General features: G+C 41.0%; 1 protein-coding gene across 2 annotated transcripts in view; it reads right to left on the reverse strand.

Annotated features, from left to right (window-relative positions):
* Positions 1 to 23,455, reverse strand: part of ATXN10 (ataxin 10) — an 80,737-nt gene extending 57,282 nt beyond the window's left edge. For both annotated transcript variants that reach the window (XM_050969765.1, XM_050969766.1), the window contains exons 1-3: positions 23,349 to 23,455; positions 17,582 to 17,773; positions 16,052 to 16,134 (exon numbers count right to left, since the gene is read on the reverse strand). In XM_050969765.1, coding sequence (XP_050825722.1) covers positions 16,052 to 16,134; positions 17,582 to 17,773; positions 23,349 to 23,431 — 358 coding nt within the window. In that variant the 5' untranslated portion in view covers positions 23,432 to 23,455. The remainder of the gene's footprint in view (positions 1 to 16,051; positions 16,135 to 17,581; positions 17,774 to 23,348) is intronic.
* Between the last annotated feature and the right edge of the window lie 2,008 nt (positions 23,456 to 25,463).

Here is a 25,463-nt window from a genome sequence, read left to right on the forward strand (position 1 = left end):
AGAAGTGGTCACTTGGGCTTAGAAAAAAGTTCCTCTTTTTTTACTGTCTATATATCTATAAATCTATATATATTTAAGCCCAAAATATGTATGTATTCCCCATAATGCACCTTGAACTATATTCTCCTCTAGTTACTAAGATCTCTGTTCTCTCCCCCTGCACATCTGCACTGGTTTATTATTTTCTGCTCATCGTTGTGCTTCCGCTTCTCCCGCCCATCTGGTTCCCATCCTGCTGACTAAGGAGTTTCTGAAGGACAGCAAGCATGGCCATTCCAGCAGGCATTTTATGGAAATACTTCCCTGCTAGAAAAAAACAAAATTAGGCAGTAAATCCTACGAACAGGGTATTATTTCCCTTGGTGAATATTCCAATCTTTCCCTGAAATTTGCTTGACCTTTTTCAGCTATTACACCTTGGTTGTTAGAGATTAATCTGTCCAAAAAGTTCTACAGACGAAGGAAAACTGTTCAAGATCTTGTAAAGTTACCATCCTTACTGAACCAGAGAGGAAATGCCATCAATACATTTACAGTACAGTAATAAATAGCTACAAATTTCAATATTTGTGAAACCAATCAACACTGCCCTTGTCCAACAGTGATGTCCTGAACAAGGGAGGAAGACACAGGAAAAAGTGACAATTCTGTGAATGCACCCATGTTAAAAAAAACAGTTTCAGCACTAAGTTCTTAACCAATAACAGCTAAGATTTTTCTTTTAATTAGAGCACACAAATCAATATCTGGGCAACTGGATATTCTGTAAGACAAAACCTATCACACCTATTCCCAACTAAGCAGAGAAAGAGGATACATTGATAATGCAACACTTTGCCATACAGACACTCTCATATGAAGAATCTCAGCAATTTGGAAGGTGTGATTCTACAAACAGAAATAAGCACTCAAGGCAGCTGAGCAAAGCACAGGGTCCAGGTCACACACCACGTCCAGCAGTCACAGACAGAAAGGCACAGATGAAGAGGCACAAACAGCATGAAAAACCATCATACCACACCTGGAGTAGCTCATCACAGCACATTCTCTGAACCACACCACAGCAATAGCTGTATGGTTGTGTTTGAAGACACCACACCTCTCCCCCAGAACTCCACAGGTGGTGGTCTTGGAATACATAAATGTCTCATGCAGTGCTTCCCTCCAAATACAACTCTATGTACATGTAAAATGTACTAGCCTAGCATGAAGCTACCAAGAGAAAGACAGAAGCATTGAAAATTCATACTATGGTATTTATGCTTTAAATAAGAAATTCCCCAAAAATCAAGCTAGAGAAGTTAACTCACAGCGAGGTATGTGTGTGTTAAAAAATGAAAACACTGCCGTAAAAGGAAAGTGTTGCATTTTAAACTGTGGAACTCTTCTCTTAGCAATCAATTTCCATGTTTTTCTTTTCTGTTTTACTGGACTTAACTGCTGCAACATATGATTGAATTATGCTATATCTGTACAATACAAATACTGCTTTTCTCCTCTTTAAGAATTTCTTCATCATAAAATCACAGAATTAGAATTATTAAGCTTGGAAAAGACCTGTGAGATCATGAAGTCCAACTGTCCACCCAGCACCATCATGTCTACCACTGAAGCATGTTCTCAGGTACCACACCCACACCTTTTGTGAATACCTCCAAGATGGCAACTCCACTGCCTCCCTGGGCACCCCATTCCAATGTCTGCCCACCCTTTCCATGAAGGAATTTTCCCTGATATCTAATGTGAACTTCCCCTGGCACAATCTGAGGCAATTTCCTTCCATGGCCCTTCCACGTCCTTACAGCAAAAGCAAGAAAATGTAGAAGCTGATGAAGACAGATTTCCATTCTGCCATCCAATCAGAAAGCCATGAGCTTTCTGAAAGGGGAGAGGGGAAAAGAAAAACATTAAAGAGCGGAAGAAAAGACAAGAAAATTTCACTTATCCCCAAAAACATACAGACTTTTACAAAGCAAAAAACAATATTCTTAAACAATTCCATAGCTATCAGCATTGCTAAATTTTACTTTAAAAAAGGTTACTCTGTGTGTGGTCAAGAAGAGTATTTTTAACCTGATGGTCAACCACTGTGAAACTGCATGTACTAAGATGTAACTTGTGATACACAAATCAACCCTGGAGCTGAAGAGATTTCCCCTCACCAAGACTTCAACAGCTCCTGTAAAAGCAGGTGTTCTTTAGCAAATACACAAATTACATGTTGCTTTCACAACCAGTCTGCAATGGCTTAAGGAGACTTTTCTAGGTTCTACAAAAATAGCCTCTTTCCACAACAGGGCAAAGGGGACAAGCAGAAACACTGACTCTTTACCTAATGAATTCTGGTACCTAAATGTTTGTCTGCATGTAAACTGAACATTTAGTTGCTCAAGGCCACCCATGACAAAGGTGAGACAGCTGATACTTGTGGCCCTGTATGAAGATGGTTTAAATGTATTCCAGCAGTTCAATACCTTCAAGATCACAGCTCCCTTTCTTCCTTCCAGTCCTTTATTATCACAGAACTACTGAGCCAGACTCCAGTGCATGCTTTTAATTTAATTATTACATAGACATTATCTCATTTAACAATTACATGATATGATCTAAAAGACCACAGTGGTCATCTGGTCTCACCTCCCTGCTCCAACAGGGCCATCCCAGAGCACAGGATTGTGTCCAGAGGGGTCTGGAATATCTCCAGTGAGGAGACTCCACACCCTCTCTGGACAATCTGTTTAGTGCTCAGGCACTGCCCAGGAAGAAGTTGTGCCTCCTGTCCAGGTGGAACCTCCTGGCATCAGTTCCTGCCTGTGGCTCTGGTGCCATTGCTGGGCCCCCAGAGCAGAGCCTGGGCCCTGCTCTGCCCCTCCCTGCACACAGGGACACCCAGGGCTGAGGGCCCCTCTCAGCTGGGGCTCCTCTCCAGGCTGGACAGCCCCAGCTCCCTCAGCCTTTCCTTGTCAGAGATGCTCCAGTCCACACAAAAACATCATTTCACACAGTGCAATTTGCAGAATCAGATGAAAATTAAAATCCCTGAAGTTCTGAGGACAAAGACTTTAAGCATTAGGATTTTAAAATTCAATACTTGTTTCCTTCTGTTGAACATGGTTAGAACAGGAGGCCACAAATGTGCTCAGCAATCATTTCAAAAAACCTTGACAGCAACTGTAGAGGCTTAAAACAGTCCTAGGAGATTTCTATTCTCTTTATTTGGGTCTATCACAGACAACACAGTGATAGTTGCGAGTACAAGCCCCTGCCTTTACTGGAATTATAAAACAAATAGAGATATAAAATAGATCCAACCAGAGCACATACAAAACTGTACAACATTGCTTGTCAGACTGCAAACATAAAACTTACAAACTTGTATCTCTCTTAATGCTCTAACCAGTAATAACACAGGAAAAATAGAGCTGGAGTGCCCTCTCTGCACTGGGGCAGACACAAAGCCTAGGAAGTCCTGGGACCACAACCCAGGCTCCCAAGAGCCTGCACACTTCTAGAGCTGCCTGTGAGCTTTGCAAATCTGAAGTGTGAGCTGTGAGCTGTCATGCAGAACAGCTCTGGCTGTTTGTACATAATGGCAGAATGCTTTGTGATAGACTGCCTGTCCAAGAAAAATAAAACCTCCAACTCAGCATAAGGTGTAGACCTCTATTACTATAAAATGTCAGTTTCCACCACTATCATCCGGTCATTGACTTGTTTCCTTGTGGCTGCAAGTTAAAGCAACTTCCAGTCATAAAGAGTTATTTGCCTCTTCACCACCATGAATCATACCACAAATACTGATGAAAATGTATTTTCCTTGGAAAACAGTCTGTCTAGACTACTGAAATTGAATGTACAATACATATATGGGCTCTGTCATTTAACGTTATTAAAATAGTACTTAGTATTTTATTGCTGTAAATAAAATTATTGTTTAGCTACCTTTTATATTTCCACCTTGGTGTTACTGCACTTGCTGCAGTGCAGACTTGTAACCCATTTTTACCATCTGTGGAACACCAAGAATGTTGTGTTTAGTAAGTTTCTGCTCACCCTCCCCTCCATCTCCTCTACCTCAGAAACAAAGTCCCACTCTTATGTTTTTTTTAATTTCCCTTTAGAAGTGCCAACTCTAATTTTAACAGAACATTATGCACACTGATTGGACAACCCTTGTGTTCTAGGAAGATAAATGTCTAATCAAAACATCAACACCTTGTTCGGACTTAAAAGGAGAATTTGATTTAAAGGCAAGTAAAATTCTTGCCACACTATTAAACACATGGAGTTACAAACAAATTAGAAGGGAGCTGGAAGAAACCATCAGACCACACATCAAATTAGCCTCTGATGCAAATTAACTTCCAATGAGGTCTCATAATGGGAGATTAAAAAAAAACAGTTTGCATTTACTAAGAGTCAGTTTGACAGACCTCTTGAGATCAGGTTGGAACCTACTCTGATTCATAAGCACTAACAAGGCTCATTAAATACAGCACTAGAACAATTTCCTGTCTCCTGTTACTTTAATTACATCGTTTCAGTTTTAGAAAGTAAACATAAATGTGCTCATTTCTGTAACAAATTATCTATTAAAATCCAAAGGCATATGAAAGGGGACTCCTGTTACATCCCCATAAGTAGCAAAAGAACATGCCTGAGATTCTCTCCTATGTGAAGTGAAACACTTTTAAGTGCTTGCAGACCTGGGAACTACCTTTATTAGCTTTCTGCAGGCATTAGGATGTAAAATCCTGTTCTTGAATCAGCCCAAAAGCTGAGCCTAAATCTAATGCAATGTCTCTTTAAAGGTCCTGCAGCAGTGAAATCAGCAAGTTTGAAATACTGGAGAGTCTCAAACCAGGCTTAAACCATTCCAGGAAACCAAGAAAAATAAGAAGGACTGGCCACCCACTATGCACTATTAGTGGTGTCTGACTGCGAGACACACTCCTCCTACATGATACTTCGCACAGGTCTGGAAAAAAAAAAGAAAAAATTATCAACATGTAAAGTACTAACCAAGGTTATGAACAAATTTCTCCAATTACTTTTGATAGCATTCTGTGTATATTGTTTCATTTAACCCAAAATTTCCACTGAAGTGCTTATATTTGCCCTCAAAAAGCTGAATGATCTTTTTCTCTAAGTCTGTGCAAAGAGTATCAGGCTTCCCCCCACTTACTCGTACCATTTGTATTCTGTACCTGGCTAATAAGTGGATCACAGTCCTTTTGGAATACTAGCAAACTTACACTTAGTATTTTTACTTGTATGTCCACGTTAATGTACAGCAACAGTTTTAACATCAACCTTTTTGGGGCATTATAATTTATTTTAATACCTGTAAAGGCAGCTTACCTCTTCTCATTGCCATGTTAGGGTCCCTTTTGTACCACATGGGGTATATGCCCAGAGGATGGAAGAAAAGGAAAGAACTTGATGTGTCTCACAAACTTTCTTGATGTCTCTACACATGATGTAACTTGGCAATATTCCCTAAACTTCTCAACAAAAAGGGGGAGACACATTTTTCTCCAAGCCCAAAGGTGCTAGCAAGAAACTGAAATGGAAAGAACTGGGAATGAAAGTTCTTGTAGCATTGTGTCTGGAAAAACATGGCTAGACAACTCCCTCTTTTCCACCAGAACAAAGCTCCTGTAACTGGAGAGCATGGAAGTTGTGCCATGGCAATGATAATTAAACAGCTGAGAGAATGACATGCGTAACTCCTACATCATTTTAACCACTTGGATTTTTATCCCAACAGGCAGCAGACGCCTCCCATTGCCCCCTCTGCCCAGATCTTCCTCTAGCTTCTTTCCATCCCCCTTCTATCTTCACCCTCCCTGGAGGAAAGACCTTGGGGCCTCTGTGGGAGACTCTTTAGAAGGGATATTTCCTCTCAGCACGTGTGAAAAAAAGCTAAGCTTCTTCTCTCTACGTTACATTTATGATGCTCTGTCTTTACGAAGCTCTCTGCAATTTAAAGGTTTGTTTGCCCCATTCTTCCCACCTTCATCTTGAGATCCTAATGGCCCTGCAAAAAACATTGTGACCATCTTAAATCTAGGGATATTTCTGCAAGGTTTGATTCACATATATTTATGTAGAACAGAAACCTGCCTCATTATGAATCTTGCTGACATTATTTGCTAGGGTTGGGTAGGGGACACTAAAGAGCAAGGAAGGAAGGAAGGAAAGGACTTACAGAACACTGTATTTAGAGATCCACAGAAATACAGGCATTACCATTCATTTCAAGCCTCAACCAAAGTAACCAGAAACCATTCTAATTAAATAGACATCAGCAAACTCCTATTTCCTTTGTGTTCCAAGTGGATATCAGTCCACATTATAAAACCACTATGCATGTGGCATAAATCAGCAACATCTTGGCAGGCTATACTAGAAAGCCTCCAAATTGCAGCAGCAGGAAAAAAACAAACTAGCTCTACACACTGTCTAAAAGCTGTACCAGCAATGAGACCAGGGAAGCCCACAGGGCAGCCCACTGACCTACTAATTGCTCTGACTTAGAGATGTTTCCTCAGGTTACTCTCTCTCCTAGAAGAAGCAAAATGATTTACACTGACACTCAGACAGTCACTGCCTCTGCCTCCCAGTAGAGCAATCAAAACATCTTTCCATGAGTACCACCAGAAGGATGGTTTTGACCATCAGTACAAGTATCAAACTGCTGGAAAGCACCAGCTTTTTAATTGCTACTTCAAAGTCTGTTTCCAATGCCAGCCATGTCATCAGCACCTGACAGGCAAACCTCATTAGGCAGGATCTGCTCTGTAGTTCAAATTGTGCCTCCACAAGTTGCTGCAATAAAATATTTTTATACTCACATATACACAGTCAATAAAATAATTCAGTTCAGCACAGCCTTAACAGAGAAAGACAATTTAAACAGACCTGGACTGACAGGACAAGAGGGAATGGCTTCCCACTGCCAGAAGGCAAGGTTAGATGAGATACTACAGAGAAATTCTACCCTGTGAAGGTGGTGAGGCCCTGGCACAAGCTGCCCAGAGAAGCTGTGGCTGCCTCAGCCCTGGAAGTGGCCAAGGCCAGGTTGGATGGGGCTTGGAGCAACCTGGGATAGTGGAACCATGGGAGGGGATGTGGACAAGATCTTCCATGTCCCTTCCAAGCCAGGCCATTCTGTGATTCTAAATCAGACCTCTACTGCAAAGCAGCAAGACTCAAGGAGAGAATCAAGCCCACAGTAGGAAAAATCCCCACTACCATGAATCACTGCATTCTAACAGCAGGACATTTAGACCAGAGTTAGGAAAAGGGTTTAAAATGAGATGAGAGCCTTCCATGGGACTAATAAGGGATAAACACAGCAAACTGGAGCTTACTATATTTGGAGACAAGAGCCTACAACTACAGTTGCCTGTAGTAATGAAGATCCCAACCCTGCTGGAAGTTGGAAACCCCACACCCTCTTCCTTTTTTTTGCCATTATGATAAGAAAGTGCTGCATTTGAGTCCCTGGTCCTACAATGGATCCTACAATGGTGATCCTACAATTTGGTGAATAGCAATATTCCCCAAAACACAGCAGAGACAGAGCAGTTGTACAGTTAAAACTTGCATATAGGGCAGGACTGGAGCATCTGTGCATCTGGTAACTTGCCAGTGCCCAGCAGCAAGTTCTGCCTGTACCTTTAACCAGCCAAGGGACAGCGGCCTATTGCTAGAAAACCTCACAACTGCTTCTTACCATGTATGTTTCTGGGAGATATTCACACTCACTTTTAAGAGGAACTCATACTCATTAAAAAAAAAAAAAAAAAGGCAAACACAAGGGAACAACAACAACAAAAAAAAAAAAACAAAAAAAACAAAAACAAAACAAACAAAAAAAAAAAAAAAAAAAAAAAACAAAAACAAAAAAAAAAAAAAAAAAAAAAAAAACCAAATGATACGAAAGAACAAACCAATTACTTAAAACTTTCCTGTTTGGTAAAGTAGCAAAATGCTCTGAGCTATAGTAATTAGGGGATAGCAAAACTCAAAAAACAGAGGATTTTCTTAAGCTATGGAAACATGAAACCAAAATCCCAATACAAGTGCAACTAGCAGTTTACTTCTACCAGATAGCATATCAACTGATTGTTAGGGCACACACTCTGCAAATGCTAGAGACTATGAAAATCCCTGTATTATTTTTACAGATTGGAAAAACACAAAGGCCAAAAACAACACCAATAACTCAAATAAAAAACTCATGCTTATGTTTACATAAAAGTTTGATGAGTATAATATATTCATCACACTCCCACAATTATTCCCTGAAAATACTATAAATATTATTTTGACAATGTAATTATAGTTTTTACTTTAACAGTGGCAGCAAAGTATTGGCACCAGTCCCCCATACAAAAATCCTAACAGACAAAGCAAAGATCACACATTGAAACTGGCAACTCTTTAGGTCAGGGCTGTCCTTTATTTCCATGTCTAAAAAAAGTCTGTTTAAGTTAGCAGCTGGTTTATTTAGGCTGTAGTACTTATGTAGTTTTAATTATGCTAGCTGTAAGCAAAAGGAAACCCCAAATACAAAAATAAATGGTAGTGCAGATTTTTAAATGCAGCTGAGGTATGTATGTTCTTTCATGCTGCTTTCTGGGATTTAATCCCATGGACTGTGGGTAGACTCAGGACCTGCATTTTCCCTCTTCCTCTCTCTCAAAAGAAAAGCTAATGTGAACCTAAACTAAGAAACATCACCTATCAACAGTTCATGATGACTGTATGACAGCTAAAAAAACCTCAAGTTTTATATCCACTCACTCATATAAATCAGCAAGTAACATGACTACTACAAAAAAATCTGCAGCACAATAATTTACTGTGTTTGGTCACAAGCATCCCCAAGATCTCTAACAAAACAATACGCCTCCTCCTTCACAACTAAATATTTGGGGCACTGACGTGGGAAGAGAGGAAAGATTAACTTTCCTTCCTTAATCCTGTTGGTTTAAATTTAGTAGCCATTATCTGTGAGAGTCTCCAAGACACAATTTAGAAATTACACCTTCTCCAAATCCCTACAAACAAGCCTGTTTGAAGACACTTGCTCAGACAGTTACAGACCTCTTTTATAGACAATAAAACTTGTCAATGGTTTCCTAAATGCATTGAGTGAGCTCTGCTAGGATGCCTGTCTGCCAAAAAGTTACTACCTGTGTTCTACCATACTTTCTAAGCAAGTTTAATATTTATTTTTATATAGAAAACATTAGCAGTAATTTGGAAACTAAACCATTCAGTGCAACATGATTAAAGAACTACAAAAAGAAGCAAAAGCAAAATACAGTTTTTTAAAAGAATAAACCAGAAGAATGAAAAATACTGGACAAGAGATTAAAGGGAAGCACAAAAGATGAGAGTTGACCCTTCCAGTCAATACTGGTATTCATTTAAGAACATTTAGGTTCTGTAACTGACCACTCTGTTCCTCTGTCCTGTTGATTTTAAATACTTAGCTCATTGACCAGGCATTTCAAATAATTTCAATAGATGAAGGCTGGTTAGATTGTCATGCCAGTACATAAGCCTCTAATGCTCAGATTTTCAAACTAACTAAGCCTTAAATGCCCAGATTTTCTCCTCACTCATTCTGCAAAGGTACTACTCTAATGCACTTCCAGAAGTCCAAGAATTTACTTCGAGCTCATTCTCCTGCCAAAATAATCTTTTTAAGGAGACCACAGCCTTAGGGGAAGGCTTCTTCGCCCTTTCTTCTAGGGGAAGAAAATAAATAAAGAGATAAATATTGACAAGAAACAGTAAACAGTTAAGGACACATGGCTGCCCATTTAAGAAGGAATACAGGAAAACCAACTCAGTGAGCTCTGGCAGGTTTGAAAGCATTTCCTTCCCTTGCTCTTCTGTATCTTCAAAATTGCCAGTCTTGATTTTCCACTGTAATTCCAGACTGTGAGGCCTTGAGTGCAGAACTGGAAAAGGTCAGAGCAGAGAAACATCTCCTGTTTTTCTTCACTGAGTGAGGACAGAACTGAAAGTTTTGTTTCCCCTACACCCTCCTGAAAAAGCAGAAATCACTTCACTGGTATTTACCCATTTTTGTTTACAGGAATACTTTTACAAACATAACAATTTAACTGTGTTTTACTCATATTCTTCTTCTGAAAAACAAAAACATTTGATTAAATATCTCCTTTTCTGTAAACCTTTGAAAAGTACTTTGAATTAACAACGTTTTAGAACTGAGAAGGTACCCAATTTAGCAGCTGGAAATTTATTTCCTCTTGCCATTTATTCTCAGCAATCTCTCCTAACGAAATGTCAACGTGATTTTCTAGTACTACATGAGCACCTACAACTTATATTTAGTGGCTTTTGAAACCCAGCATGTCTTCACCTTCAAAAGCTTACAAAAAAATGAGGTATCCTTCTCTGCTCAGCCATGTGATGTTCTCCTGTAGACCTCAGGGGAGCTTTTGTCTTCTTACTTCATCAAAGAGGAAATGCTTCCATCCCATTTGGCTTTTACAAGAAACAATCTCTGGAAACTATAGATAGGCCTAGGTCCCTTACATGTCATTTCTGAAGGATGTGGATACCCCTACGCTTTTTAAAATTTATTTTTAGTGTCTATGAAGGAATGATATTTTTATTTACACAAAGTTCTGAATTCAAAGGTATATAGATATTCAATAATATCTCATCTGCAGAGTGCTTCTCCTCCAAACTGATGGATTATAAAACACTTCCCAAGGCTCTTTCTTCCCAGACCACGAGCAAGTCATAAAACACCCATGGGTCAAGAATAACTGGGTTTTCATTAACTGAGAGAAAAATATGCATGAGAACCAATCAGGTCCAGAACTGCTGGAGCAGGTCAACAACACTGACTGAGGATGAATCCACAGTACTATTAATGGCCCTGGTGGACAGAGGAGAGAGGAAAAAAAGGCAGCTGAAGAGAGAAAAAAGAAGGATAAAGGAAATAAGGAAAACAAAAATAGGAGAGAGAAAAAAGGAGAGAGGGAAAACAGAGAGAGGGGGGAAAAAAGAAAAAAAAACTGAGGGAGGAATAAAAAAAGCTCAAAGAAAGGAACATTTTTTATAGCTCCCTTATAAGAACATGGCACTTGTAGTTCTTGAAAAATGTTTAAAATATCACATATTTTCCCACATATCCTCCCTCACAAAAGAAAGCATGAACAGGTGTTAGACATATGATATTCATACTGCTGAACTTCCTACCAGAAAATGCTCAGTTACTATAATAAGTGCAGGATTAAAAAATTTACATAGAGTCATCTTTCATCACTGCTTTTAAAGGCAAGCTGTAAGTTCTGTTCTGAAGAGAGTATCTGTAGCTGCTTAACTACACCTGAACACACAGCAGAAAACTGGAAGCAAGGTCAAATTCCTGTTCATGGATTCCAGCTACAATGCAATAATTTTAACCAAATTTCTGGACTTTGTAGAATTATGAGCAGAGAACATCCCAAACCTTGCTCTAACAGGCAGCACACATGGACACAGGTTTTGGCTGAGATCCCCAGCAGTGCCTGTGACATGAACACAGGCTCCAAACATTCTGGTGTGGCAGCAGGACATGGGCAGTGCCTGTGCCCTGTGCCACCACACTGCTGAGGCACCCCCAATCCTGTGCCCAGTTCTGGGCCTTTACCTAAAAAAAAAATACACTGAAGGGCTGGGAGCATGTCCAGGGAAGGGAATGGAGCTGGGGAAGGGTCAGGAGCACAAGTCTGATGAGAAGCAGTTCAGGGAGCTGGAGGGGCTCAGCCTGGAGAAAAGGAGGCTTGGGGGGACCTTCTGGCTCCCCACAACTCCCTGCCAGGAGCAGGCAGCCAGGGAGGGCTGGGTTCTGCTCCCAGGGAACAAGGGACAGGATGAGAGGAAATAGCCTCAAGCTGTGCCAGCAGAGAGTCAGGTTGGGCATCAGGAGGGACTTCCTCATGGAAAATGTGGTCAGGCATTGGCAGGGATGGCAGAGGGAGTTGGTGGAGTCCCCATCCTGGGAGGTGTCCAAGGAATGACTGGATATGGCACTCATTGCTCTCTAGGGGACAAGGTGGGGATCAGTCACAGGCTGGACATGGCAGCCTTGGTGGCCTTTTCCAACCTCAGTGACTCTGTGATCCTGTGACACCCCACCAGCACACATCCAGCTATTGGCTTCTTCAGGCAGCTCCTCAGAGCAGGTTCTCTTCTTCAAGCAGTACAAAACACACTGTGCTCAAGACAAATTAGCTGTAAGAAAGATTAGTCTTAAGAATGTCTTAGATTACCACAGATGTACTATGTAAGCAATTATGGGAAATAAAACCAGGCTATGGAGCTCAACTCAAATTAACATGGGAAGTAAGCAAAGAGGAAGAGTGGGGACAAACAGCTAACTCTAGCAATACCATAAAAGAAATGACTAAAAATGTTTGTGGTTTTTTAATGCAAGTATTAAAAAGAAAGGAGACTCTTATTACAGGGACAGCTGGCTTGTACATGGGATTGAACAATCTCTGAATGCTGTATGCATGAATTAAGTATTTTTCAACCTACCTGAACTTTCAAAGAGCTATTTCAGGACAGACATTCCAACTCACCTTCAAGGATTTTGGCTCACTGACTTAGTGGTGTATTATGTAATCAAAACAGTAACTTTTTCCACAGCTAGCTGGGACAAGTATTGCAAATATACAGTAATTTATCACATTTTTAAAGCATTGAAAAAAAGTAAGATGTATGGTGAAAACATGCAGTAGAGTTGCTTCAGTAAATATACTGAATTGACAAGCCAAAAAAACCATGTATATAACCCCTAGGCAACTATTTATAAAGTATTACTCACAGCAGAGAGGATGCAAAGGAGTCTGGATTTATTTGAATAAATATTAGCAACAGTTTTTAGCCATACCACTTTGCACAACACCTCCTTTTTTGTTTCTTTGATCATGTCTTCTCCTTTAACCATCACACTGGTCACAGCAATGGTCAGACAATACATACTTTTATTTTACTTCTGGTTTTATCCATTTGAAATTGTACTACACTGAACTTTCTTACAAAAATCAGCACACCACTCATTTATTAGCCTTAACAGCTACCAATGGAAGAGAGTGCAAACCTGCCATAGATCAGGTTAAATGAATTTTCAGTCTGCAGAAAGAATTTTCAATCTCATCTTTGTAAATACAGTAATGTTGGAACTTCAAGTTTATTTAGCCTACAATAATTTGTTCTGAAAATGTTTCACATAAATTTGATCTGAAACATTATTTAGTGCTATTCCCCCTGCAGTACAGCCTTACCTCCTCTCCCTGTGCTTTGTTGCTATGGAAGCAATATGAAGGTATTTTAAAAACTTTAAGAATATAAAGAGGCACCAAGAGGTATCATCCAATCCAAGCAGCCATTTGAGGGAGGAAATTATACACACCCCAATGAATAGCTTGAAATACTCCAATTAACACCTAATTATCTGCAAGAACAAAATATACTTGCTACTCTAGCCCTGTGACCTGATTTCCTATATGAACCATGAGGAGAGTCATGAAACAGAATCACAGTTAATAAATACAGTACCACTTACCAATTTCATGGGTCTCTTTTGTTTCAACAGTGCTATCCAAGTCCAATTTAGCTATTCACTTCAGTACAACTAATAATCCACAGCCAAATTTGACTGTTAACTTCTGAGGTAAAACCTGTGGTCTAGGCACTACATTAATTTCCATTTACAACAAAGTTCATCAGATCACTCGGCAAGGATTTAGCAACATTTGCTTGTCTACTATTTTTTTTCTTGTTGTACTAACATACATGGAATACATAAGCCATGCTCACCTCATGCAGAGGTTCCCCAGGGAGATCAGTGCTACTTACAGCATCAAATGAACCACCTACCCTGGGCCAACAATGGCTATGTAGAATAGCAGTCACAAAACAACTACAGAAATCCTGTTAAAAATTGTCTTGTCAATGCCACCCTTATATTCAGTGTTGATAAACAGAGATTTTTACACCACCCCCTGGCTAGGAAAAAGTGCCTGAAGCAGATAATCAAATTACTGGGGTTTACCCCCTTTGCTTTTTGCTCAACAGCATTCCCTCTCCCTCTTCAAACCCATGAGCAGAGAGCAGCACACACATGTGACAGCCCAGCAAGGATGGGCCAGCAGCCATCAGGTCAAAGGGAAGACCTCAGGCCATGCCTGTATCCAACACTGAGCACACCCTGCTCCCTCTCCTGCAGGTGCTGGGCAGCCCCTCTGGCAGGTGGCATCCTTACACCACAAATCCTGATGCTTTGAAGGAGGCAAGCCCACTTTACCTGCACACCTTTCTGAGCCCACTGCTGTCCAAGGCCCCAGCACAGACAATGACAGGCTGGACAGTGTCACCATGATATTTTCTGAAAAATCCTCTTTGCTCAGGATTTTCTCCTGGGAAGCTGAGAAACCTTAGAGAGAAATGTAAACAAGAATTATCTGACTTGCTTTTCCCTGTTTTGCTGCTTCTGAATGTGGCTTGGACATTGTTTACCAACAGATGAATCTTTGATTGGTTCCACGTGAAGTGTTTTTACTTAATGACAAATCCCAGTCCAGCTGTGTTGGACTCTCTGGTCAGTCACAGGTTTTTATTATTCATTCTTGTTTAGACTTCTGATATATCCTTTCTCTTTCTTTAGGATAGTTTTAGTAGAACATTCTTATAATATAATAAAACATCATAAAATAATAAATCAGCCTTCTGAGAACTTGGGAGTCAGATTCTCATCTTTCACCCTGGGGACCCTCACAAACATCACAGGACAGAAGCAACATTTTGGCTCCCATCACTTTTCCTTTTATCTTGCTGGTCTGTAAAGCAGTTCACAATTGTGGGGCAGGACACTCTTGCCCTCCATGACCTTTCCTGTGCCATGGCTTGGAAGTCACTCCTGTGTGCCATTCCTTCTCTTTAGGGCCACTGAGCAAGCCCTTTTTGCCACCCACAGAGCTTACAGCCCAGCTCCTCCCACACTGAAGGGCTGTGCTGGCATCACCAACCCTTCCCTGGCAGCAGGATTCCATTCCAGCAATATGCCCAGGAGTGAGTCTTGTTTAAGCACAACACCCTCACATGCCCCAGGGCTTCATTTTGAGCCAAAGAGAGGAACCCCAGCCTCCTGGGCTTCACTGCTCCCTCACAGCTTCAGAAAGGTCTTTGAGGGTAAGTTACTGTATGACAGCTGCTTCACCTGCTTTCACAAAACAGCAGAAAAGCAGCAGCAGAAATCCAGTAAAAAAACTTATCTGAGGAACGGGAGTGAAAAGAAATAACAAGACACACAAGAAAATAAACATGCTCTACTGTCTGCAACCACAGACAGTCACAGCCAGAGTCCAATGTATAAAGCTCCACATGCCCACAATGGGGGAAACAGATTGTGAGAATTACTGAAAACCCTGAATATCCAGTGAAATGAGTAGCAATAACTACCACTGGTACTACATAGCCACATTTTCTCTTCACTGCATTGAAAGAAAAAACTCCTCTGTTAAGGAAATGTGAACACTACTCAAATCAGTATTTAATTCTTGGCAGATTCCATCCTGACTGGCCAGCAACCATGGTACCCAAATGAAAATTAAAAATAATTTTTAAGAAGTCACAGCCAAAATTTGCTTCCTGGAATCAGAGGAATTATCTTAAGTACCAGCAAATAAAAAGAAAGTAAAACAGCAGAATGTATTCTGAATGGAGGTACTACAATAACTTTTCCTTTTATAAAACCCAATGACTCTGCTTCATATTAAAAAGTTTCCAAATATCTTTCCTTTAGCAATCTATAAGGAACAGTGAAAATACAGTTGAACTAGACTTGAGGCTGAGACCTTTTCAAGCAGCCTAAGAGAGGGCCAATTCTTAACTGCAATTCAAGAATTAAGCTTATTTATAAAACAAATGCATCAGTAAAGTGAAATCATACCACATGTGTAGAAAAATATAATGCAGGCTATACATTTAACAAAATCCCCAGCCTTACCAGTCAGTAACAATTCTTCTTTGATTTGTATTCCATGAAGCAACTTTATCAAATGGACAGATGTAGAGATGAGACCCAAGTTCCTATTATTAAATTGGGAATAAAACAAAATAATTCACTTGATATGAAATACACTCAAAAAAAATTAAAAGGCTTTTAACTGAAGTTAACAGGAAATCTTTAGCATCATCAGGACCTTTGAAACAAAAATAGTTTCTCCTACCTTACTGCCTGCCTATCAGTAGCCACATTACTACCATCAGAAACAAAGCAAAAGGGTTTATTGCATCAATCTGCATTTTACCAATTTTGGGCACAGAACCTTCAGAGCTAAGAACCCTTTCCTCCCTTTTTGCTATTCTTCCTATCCAATATTAAACATTACCAAGTTATTCCCATAATTTAAACAGCTTTACTTCTATAAAAACTTTGCTCTGTCTGGAGGTCAAGCATCCAGAACAAGAGTCATGTATCTTACTTCACAATACACTTGGAGGATTTTCAATGCCAATAAAGCAATTGGTGACAGCAACCAAAAAACAAGAGGGCCAGCTCAAAGGGGAACATACACAACTCTCAGAGAAAAGCAGAGAAGGCCAAGTATTCATCTATCCTTTCTCCAGTAAGGAGGAATCATAGGTAAACTCTCAGAATGATTTGCATGGCAATTTCTGTGGCATTAACAGAATTCTGCCCCAGCACAGAAATCAAGACTTGGTCCCATGTCCAAAAATTACAATTCGTTCTATAAATCAAATTTGATACATCCCAAGAAGCCAATTTTTAAGACTGTAGTCCCCAATAATTCTTTGACATAACCAACTTGTGACAAGTTGGGGCAGCTTTTTTGTTGGTTGGTTGGTTTGAGGTTCTCATGGGGCATCTGGGCAAGGAGGATGTTTGTTGCTGTTTTGCTGGGGTTTTTAAAAACATCAACCAGACTGTCAGGTTTTCACTAACTACAGCTGGCTGTATCACAAGCATCCCTTCAATGTTGCAACAGACACAGGCAAAGAACAGAGAGGCTAAATAACTTAAGGAACCAGATTGATTTTATATCCTTTAAGCTCAACTTGCCTGTATATATGTATCAGGATTAATATGCACAGTTCTACATGCTGTGTTTTTCCAGGAAAACCAGACACATTCAAATGAACTTTAAAAGACATACTAATTCTGTAACTGATTATTAAGACCACGTACTTATTAATTATGTTATAAAAAAATAAAGGGGAAAAAATGATAGTTCTACAGTCAGGCTTCCAACAGGCTTATATAATTTGTGTAATCAATTTGCATTGTGGAACCAAACACTTTGTTCTGTTACTGAGCAGGGCCCCAAACTGACCTACAAATAGGTCAGCTATTTTTGTTTCTTGCATATTTCAATTCAAGTGATTCCATCAAGCAGGAAATGCCAGTTAATAAATCAACTAACACAGCAGAGTAAAATAATAATCTCTTTAATAAAACCACACAAACATCAGAGGGTGGTACTTTGGTATGGGCTAAAAGGGTTAATAACTGTACCTCAAGACATGTTGATTCTTGGCACACTCAACACAGGCATTCCTCAGACACCTGAAGCATTCTGCTATGAGCAGCAGGCAGGTGTCTAGGTCTGCCAGCCCACAGGAGTCCTTACAGGTCTGCTCAATGGCACTAGAGGTGCTTGTCAGGATTTCCAGGACATCCTGAAATACACTTTCTTCCGCGGTTTCTCTGAAATACATAAATTTGTGGTGAAGAAAAAAATAAAAATGCACTCCTACCAAAAAGCCTATGACACTGGCACTTCTTATTGTAAACCCAAAGATGCTTCTGCAGCAATCTTTAAGTATTCTGAGTATTTAATGACTCATAGTAGAAACATCAAGTGGAAGGAACAAAAACATGACACAATCCTCCCATCTGCCTTTTCAGAGAAGGGGCTGTAGAAGAGTGGTGCTGCCTTAGTATTCCTTGGGACTTTTCAACAGCTCTTTGGAATTTTAATGAAAAGGAAACAAAAAATTCTCCCTAATACATACAGCTGGCAGGTTTATACATGACACTGCATGCTGCTTTAAGAGGAATTGCTTTAGTTAAGGAACAGTTTGGATGTCCAGCATTAGATGTTTCAGAAGAATAAGGTATCAGAAGCTCCAGATGCAGATTTCCTCAGAGGGACAAAGGTCATGGAGAAGGCTGGTGGCTGCACAAGCACCACTCTGAAGTGTGTGAATCAAAGTCAAGGGAAAAAGTCAACCCTGTCCTACCTCAGCAAACAACTACCCAACACAGAAGGTACCAGGCCACTTCCAGGAGCACTTGGACCAAGGAAAACAGCACTACCAAACCATATGGGCATGCAGAAATCCACATGACCAGATGACAGCTGCTGTTGCTGCTCCATGAAGATTCACCAGCCTCCCAGGACTGACACACACGTCTACAGATGATCTGTCACACAGAGATAAACAACATTTCCAAACTACAGCTGCTTGTCTAAGAGCCTGAATGAGAGATGTGGGACTCCAGGCAGCTCTTCAAAATGCAGTTTATTGTATTAAAGACATTACAGCATTCCAGGGTACCATGGATGACAGAGCTGTGCCTACAGCTGTCAGCTCCAATTGCAGGCAGGCCTGGAGACCCTTAGTTTAGGTTACATTGCATTATATACTTTTCTTTGCTGAGCATCTTAATACAGTAGAACCAATCTATACCTTAAATTTTATCTATAGCCTATCATAACTACTATAATTACCATACTCATGCTACTATTCTCCAATCACTAAAAGTTAGTTCATTACTGTTTAAGCTAGAAGTTGTTTTTCAGCTTTCTTGCAGTGGAAAATTCTGAGACCTTTTTTCTACTTGCCACATCAGCAGGCTTGTTTGCCTGTGCTATCTTTCTGCTTGGCAAAAACATCTTGTTGGAGGTGGGTTTATCCTTTCCTCTAAGTCATAAAACCCCCTTCTAACTAACATATCCTTTACCTTCTTGGTAATCCAGTAAGACTGGCTCAGCAATTCTTTTCTATCAAAACCTGCTTTCATTTCTATTCCTTCTTCAGATTCTATATTCAAAAATCTTTCTGCAAAGCACACATATCTGTGAGACTTTCTTGTCAAACTTTCATCCTTCCCAACATTTGTCTATAGTCTGCCTTGATTTAATGTCCACAAATGTGACGAGGGCAGCACATGACCAATGCTGCTTACTCAGTTCTGATACCACAGGCTGGTGGAGAGAAGCCACACCAGAGACTATTTACAGCATTGCTACAGGGAAGTTCAATAAATCTGCTTGTCCAATACTTCTGAGCAGGGTCAGGAAAAGGAAATGCAGATGCAGCCTCCTTGAACCTTAAACAGGATTGGCCTGTACTCAGGATCAAACAGAAGAAAGTGAGATGAAAGGAAATGTAAAGTAGCATTAAAAAAAAGTTCACACAGAAAGCTCTTCTTAAAGGAGAATTAAAAAACCTCTTGATCAAACACTACTGGGTGATATGGTATTACCTGCATTCTGAAGCTCACTCAAATGCCCACACATTTGCACAATTAGAAATTCTACCTCCTCTTTCGTAAGTGATCATGTCCATAAATCAAATCATAGAATCAGAAAGGTTGGAAAAGATCCTTAAGATCATCAAGTTCAACATAAAGTAAACATGGCCAATCCACCTTGTCCCTAAGCACACCCTTAGACATGTCTGGAGCCATTATTTCCCATCTCTGCTCCTGCCCACGTTTCCTTCCTAGACTAAACAAAACTCTCGTAGTCTTTGCTCACAGCTCACATTTTCTAAGCTCCTCATCAGATTTGTTGCTCCAATAGTGACACTTTTATGCCAGGCTACATCTTACTGACAGTTCAGGGTCTCCAATGTTGAGGTCTGCTAGGCCATGGAGGAAACTTACAAAGAAGGGAGAGTGTGGTAAGAAATAGAACAACATAACACTAATGTCACTAAATTACCACAACATTAGGTTTCAGATCTCCAGGAAGTATGTATTTTATTCTGCAACCTCACAGTTGATCAAGACCAATATATTTACACATTCTCTATCTACACTGAAACATTATTAAGCCCACTACTGCATCACTTGAGCATTATGGGGAAGAAGCTACATTTTATAGTGGTGCAGTACTGAAGGGAAAATACCAAAGTGGCACAAAAAACAATGACCAAAAATACAGCTGGCCCTCAGTCTTAGAGAAAATAGTGGAGCTTACATAACCAGAAAGCAAGTTTGGAATTTGGTTTTGGTTTCAAGACCAAAGAGAATATATTTATGGAACTTGAACCTTCAACTTACAAGAAGCAGTGTGTAGCTCCTGCCACCTCAAGATGTGCCGAGAGAAGACTCAGTGGCTGACGTACCACAGTCCCCATGGGAAATGCACCAGAGACAAGTTTTTCTAAATGTCAGAACAGCTACAGTCTGGTAAGGTAGTCCCCAGCCAGGGAGGGCTTTCTACACTGAGCAGAACCATTAGCTGTTCCAAGTCCTTAAACTCTGACATTACTTTAAAACGGGACCACTCAGCCCACTGTAGTTTCCTTCATATCAGCCTGTGCCTTTTGTTGATTATCCCATGAAACCCATCATTTCCTGACACAACTGCAAAATACAGAACCCAGTGGTCAGTGCAAGACATACTGCTGTACAACACTCACTTATTTAAATTGGTAAAAAGAAAAATTAAAGAAGCCAGAAGAAGTTTTGTGCACATTTTTGTGACTAAATGGGTAAAAGGCCACCATACAGTTATTCTTGTGCTGGAAAAGCTCCACTCTCCTGGCAGAGCTGTGCAGCAGAACAGAACTTTTGGTCAGACACTGGATCAGAAGCATGCTGAGCTGTTGTGACAATTTGTCTTTTAAAATTAGATTGAAAGTAAAAGAACACCTAAAAGTACAGACATTTCCAGTAAAATACAATGATGATAAAATACAAAGTCTTGTGTGTCCTGATGGAGCAAGTGTGGGGTACACAAGGGAAGTGTCTGTCCTTGGTGTAAATATGGAAGCAGATGTTGATTTTTTTACATCATTGAGAAGAGACACAACTCCAAATCTGTCTCCTAACACTATGAAAGAAAATCCAGACTGCTCAAACCAGATCATTCCAGGCAGAAATCAAATCTCAAAGCCTAACCAGAAAGCAAAAGGTATTCCAAATGAACACGGACTGACCCAAACATTGTTTGATAGAGCACGATTCTGTTCTGAGAAAACTTACATGGGACTCTTGTACCTAAGCATTCAAATAGCACTGCAATTTGACTGTGTACTACAAAGGAATTTAAATGAAAACTGTCCTTCTGAATAAAAAAATCCTCAAATTAGCAAGAACAGCAGATATTTAGCTGATATTAAGAAACAAGCCAAGACTGACTTGAGGAAACTGTTTCACAGCAATGCTTACTAGCAGTTTTTTAAAAAATAATCGTTTTTCCAGCAGTAAAACAAAGATTCACGTACAAAGTAGCACCTATAAATATTTAAAATGTATTTTCGAAATGGAAAACATCTTTTGCCTAATTTTTAATTTATAAAACTACCAAAGAGCCTCCTAAGTGGACTTTAGCTTAAAAGAATACCTTGCATTGTAAACAACCCTTGAAATCCATCCAGAAGAGCTTTGTGGATATTCCACAAACTCCAGTTTCCTGTGTCTGGTTGCCTAACACAGCAGCTCCACATTTTGCTATTGCTACCTGTCCTTCATTTCCACATCAAGTTCTGCAGGAATATAAATGGAAGAAGAGCTAAAGGGTACAGCAGCCCAGCTCTTGGACATGCACAATTTCATGTTAAGTCAAAACAAAGAGTCAGAATTCCTGCACCCATGCCAAAAGGAAGATTACTGTCACTCCTTGTAAGACCTGTTTGATTGTTAAAAACAAACTCTGCAAGAAACCATTCTAGTGAGCACGGAGTTAGAAACAATAATGAAACTGTGTTCAAAAGACCAGGGCTCCAAAAAATCACAAAATCAGTCAGGAACGACGCGAACAAATCCAAAAATTTACAATTCTGTATTTCCACTCTAAGTTTTAGGCACTTGCAGAACTCCATTCCTATAAGCAGTCCCTAAAAAGCATCTAAAGTTCTTATCCTCACAAAATTCCCAGGAACAAAAAAAAGCCTTTTTCTGTAGCTTAGTAAAGGAAGCATAAAGAAATCAACTAAAAGCGCTGGAAGCCTCAAGTAAATCACACAGCAGAGTGTCAACAAGACCAAGTGCTGGTGCTGCACCTGGGTCAGGACAAGCCATGGGGATCAATTCAGCCTGGGGATGAGCAGATGGAGCAGCCCTGGGAGAAGGACTTTAGGGTGCTAATGGTAAGAGCTGGACATGCCCTGGCCAGGTGTGCTGGGACCCAGAACCCCCCCGTGCTGGGCTGAGCCCCCAGCATGGGCAGCAGGGGAGGGGGATTCTGCTTCTCTGCCCTGCTCAGGTGAGACCCCACCTGCAAAGCTGCCTTGAGCCGTGGGATCCCAGCACAGAAAGGACATGGAGCTGTTGGGAGAGAATCCAGAGGAGGCACAAAGTTGTTTAGACAGATGGAGCAGCTCTGCTATTAGGAAAGGCTGAGAGACTTGGGAGTGTTCAGCCTGGAGAAGAGCAGCTTTGGGCTGACCTAAATGATGCCTTGCAGCACCTGATGGGAGCCTACAAGGAAGATGGAGGTTATTTACACGGGCCTGAAGTGACAGAACAAGGGGCAATGGCCTCAGCCTGACAGAGCAAGTGTAGACTGGATGTTTGGAAGAAATCTTTCACTGTGAAGGTAATGAGGTCCTGGCACAGGGTGCCCAGAGAAGCTGCGGCTGCCCCATCCCTGAAGTGTCCAAGATCAGGCTGGACAGAGCTTGGAGCAGCCTGGGATAGTGGAAGGTATCCCTGCCCACAGCAAGGGTGGGATGGGATGAGATTTCGTGTTTGTTCCTGCAACCCAAGCCATTCTGTATCTCTAGGACATTTCATGCCACCCACCACTAAGAGTCAAATACCTTTTCTCCCTGCTACAAGCACAAGGCCTGAGCACACTGCAGCTCCTCACGGGCCCCCTGGAGCAGGACAGGAGAAGGCACAGCTCACTCCCCAAAAGCACAGCCCCAGGAGAAGGCTGGGGCTGCAGAAGCTCCCCAGAACAGACTTCATTCACACCCCTATTGGGTACCGAGAGCCCCTTTTCCATCCCGCAGCCGACTCCACGAGGGGCAGGACCTCGCTGGGAGCCGAGGCAAGTCCTGCCTGACATCCACCAGCACCGCCATTCCCTGCTCCCCTCTACCTGGGCTGCGCCTCCCGGAACAGACCCGACAGCGCCCGCACGCTCTCCAGGCGGGCCGCGGGCAAAGCTTCCGCCGCCGCCATCGCCGCCCCGGCCCCGGCCCCGCTCCGCCCCCGCCGCGCGGAAATGGCGGCGGTGCCGCCCCGCCAGGCGGGAGGGGTGCGCGGGGCCGGCGGGAAAATGGCCGCTCTGGCCGGGAGACGTGTTGGCTTTCCGTGTCCGTTTCCTCACCGGGTGCTTTGTCTTTTTTTCCCTTTCCCTTGTTTTTCCTTTCCCCTCCAGCTTTTCCCCGTAGGAAGCTGAAGGCGGCGCCGGGTCCCTTCACGCAGGTGCTGCTGCGCGCTCCGCACCGCGCCCCGTGTGCTCCTGGGGATACCCGTCTCTAAACAAAACAAATATTAAATTAATATAAAAATACATAAACTGCGAAATAATTATTTCACGTTTAATTTCCTAATTATATACAGATTTCCCAGCCTGTGGCTGGCATGTGAAAATAGACGATTTCTAAGGTTCCTTCCATCCAAGCCTTTCTGTGATTTTGTGAAGTGAATCCTACTTTGCTTCAGGTTTTAAAATATTTTTAAATTAAATGCTACATTTTTAATATTTATTTTGTAAAAATATCGTTCAGCGTTTTCTAAACATGTAGGAAAAGTTAATCTGTATGTGTGTGGGTGGGAAATTAGCTTCCAATGGTTAAAAAGACAAATCGTGGCCAAACACTATAGAAAGCTTTATTAGAAAATCACCCTGAAGGGAAAGACAGTCCTAGACATGCAGACAATGCAGCCAATTCTTATATAAAATTTAGTAATTTTTTTTTCCCAGATTACTTATGGATGTTTTATTTTAAGCTCATCTGATCTATGTAATTCTGTGAACAGGCTGGTCCCTTAAAGATGAGCTTTTCCCCCAGAGAGTTTAGAGTCTAATTAGCATTTATTTTTCTCAGCACAGCTTTAGGGAACTACAGGAAGGGAAACACTCTATCTAGAGCCAACTACACCTGAAAATAAAGTCATGCAGCATTTATTTTAAAGAATTCTCCATCAAATTAAGAGATAGACTATACTCTTGAAGCTGGAAACAGGGAAGGACCTGTGTTAGCTCAGACTCTGGAAGAAAATTGCCCCACTCCAGCAAATGCTGGCTCTGCTGGAGGCAAAGCAGGTCCAAGACATTGAACCCCTCCTATCTCAAATGTTGTGAGAGGGCCACTTGATCTAATCACAATATGTATACTGACTGTGCCCCTTTTTTATTGGGAGCAAGTTCCATCAGAAGAAAATTTGGGCTCTGGAAAAAATCACTTCCCAGTAAAAAAGCAAATCCTGCGGCATAAATATTTGATACGTTTCCGGCGTAAATACTGGTTTTCTGACTCTTATTTTGGGCCTGCGTTATATTAAGTATGACTTAGCCCACACAGCTTTGAAGCTGTAGACCAAAAGCTTTTATTTTTGTTCTGTTATTTAATAGGATCGAGTGAAATTGATCGATGCACTTGGAAAAATGCTTTTCATTAGTCTCTGTTGCTAAATCTGTGGAGCACACCTTGCCATCATGTCCTCAGTTTCCTGCTTACACTGGGCAAATTACAGGCATTCCTTACCTTGCCAAGGAATTCTGAACACCTATATTAAGATGAGGAGGAGTAGATCTGAGAGGAGGCAGCATCATCTTTTTAAACATCAGAGGTAAAACAGAATCCGTATGACATGGATACTGCAGACTGTCTCAAACCCAGGAATAACTACTGCAATCTGAGGCCAGCTACAGAGTTTATTTGGCTTCAGGTGAGGTGTTACACATGTGTCTGAAGGCCATAAAAGAGCAGTTATTTTTGATGTTGAGATTTATGTGTCACTTGTTTGTTATGTAATATCGTGAATAAATTTAATTCTTTATAAGAAAGAAATCCCTCCATCTGGGAAAAAAGGCCCACAAGGCCTCAGAGGATATGTTCAAAGCCCTTGCATTTTGTCCTGGAAACAAATGACATCCTCTGAGAAGGAGTTGCAGATGAAATGCTGTAAGCTGCACAGTTGCCAGGCTCCAAGTCATTGCAGGGACTCTTGCCTCATTTGTTAGATGCAGTCCTGTTTTTAGAGG

This window comes from Serinus canaria, chromosome 1A (assembly GCF_022539315.1).
Source record: "Serinus canaria isolate serCan28SL12 chromosome 1A, serCan2020, whole genome shotgun sequence".
NCBI lineage: Eukaryota > Metazoa > Chordata > Aves > Passeriformes > Fringillidae > Serinus > Serinus canaria.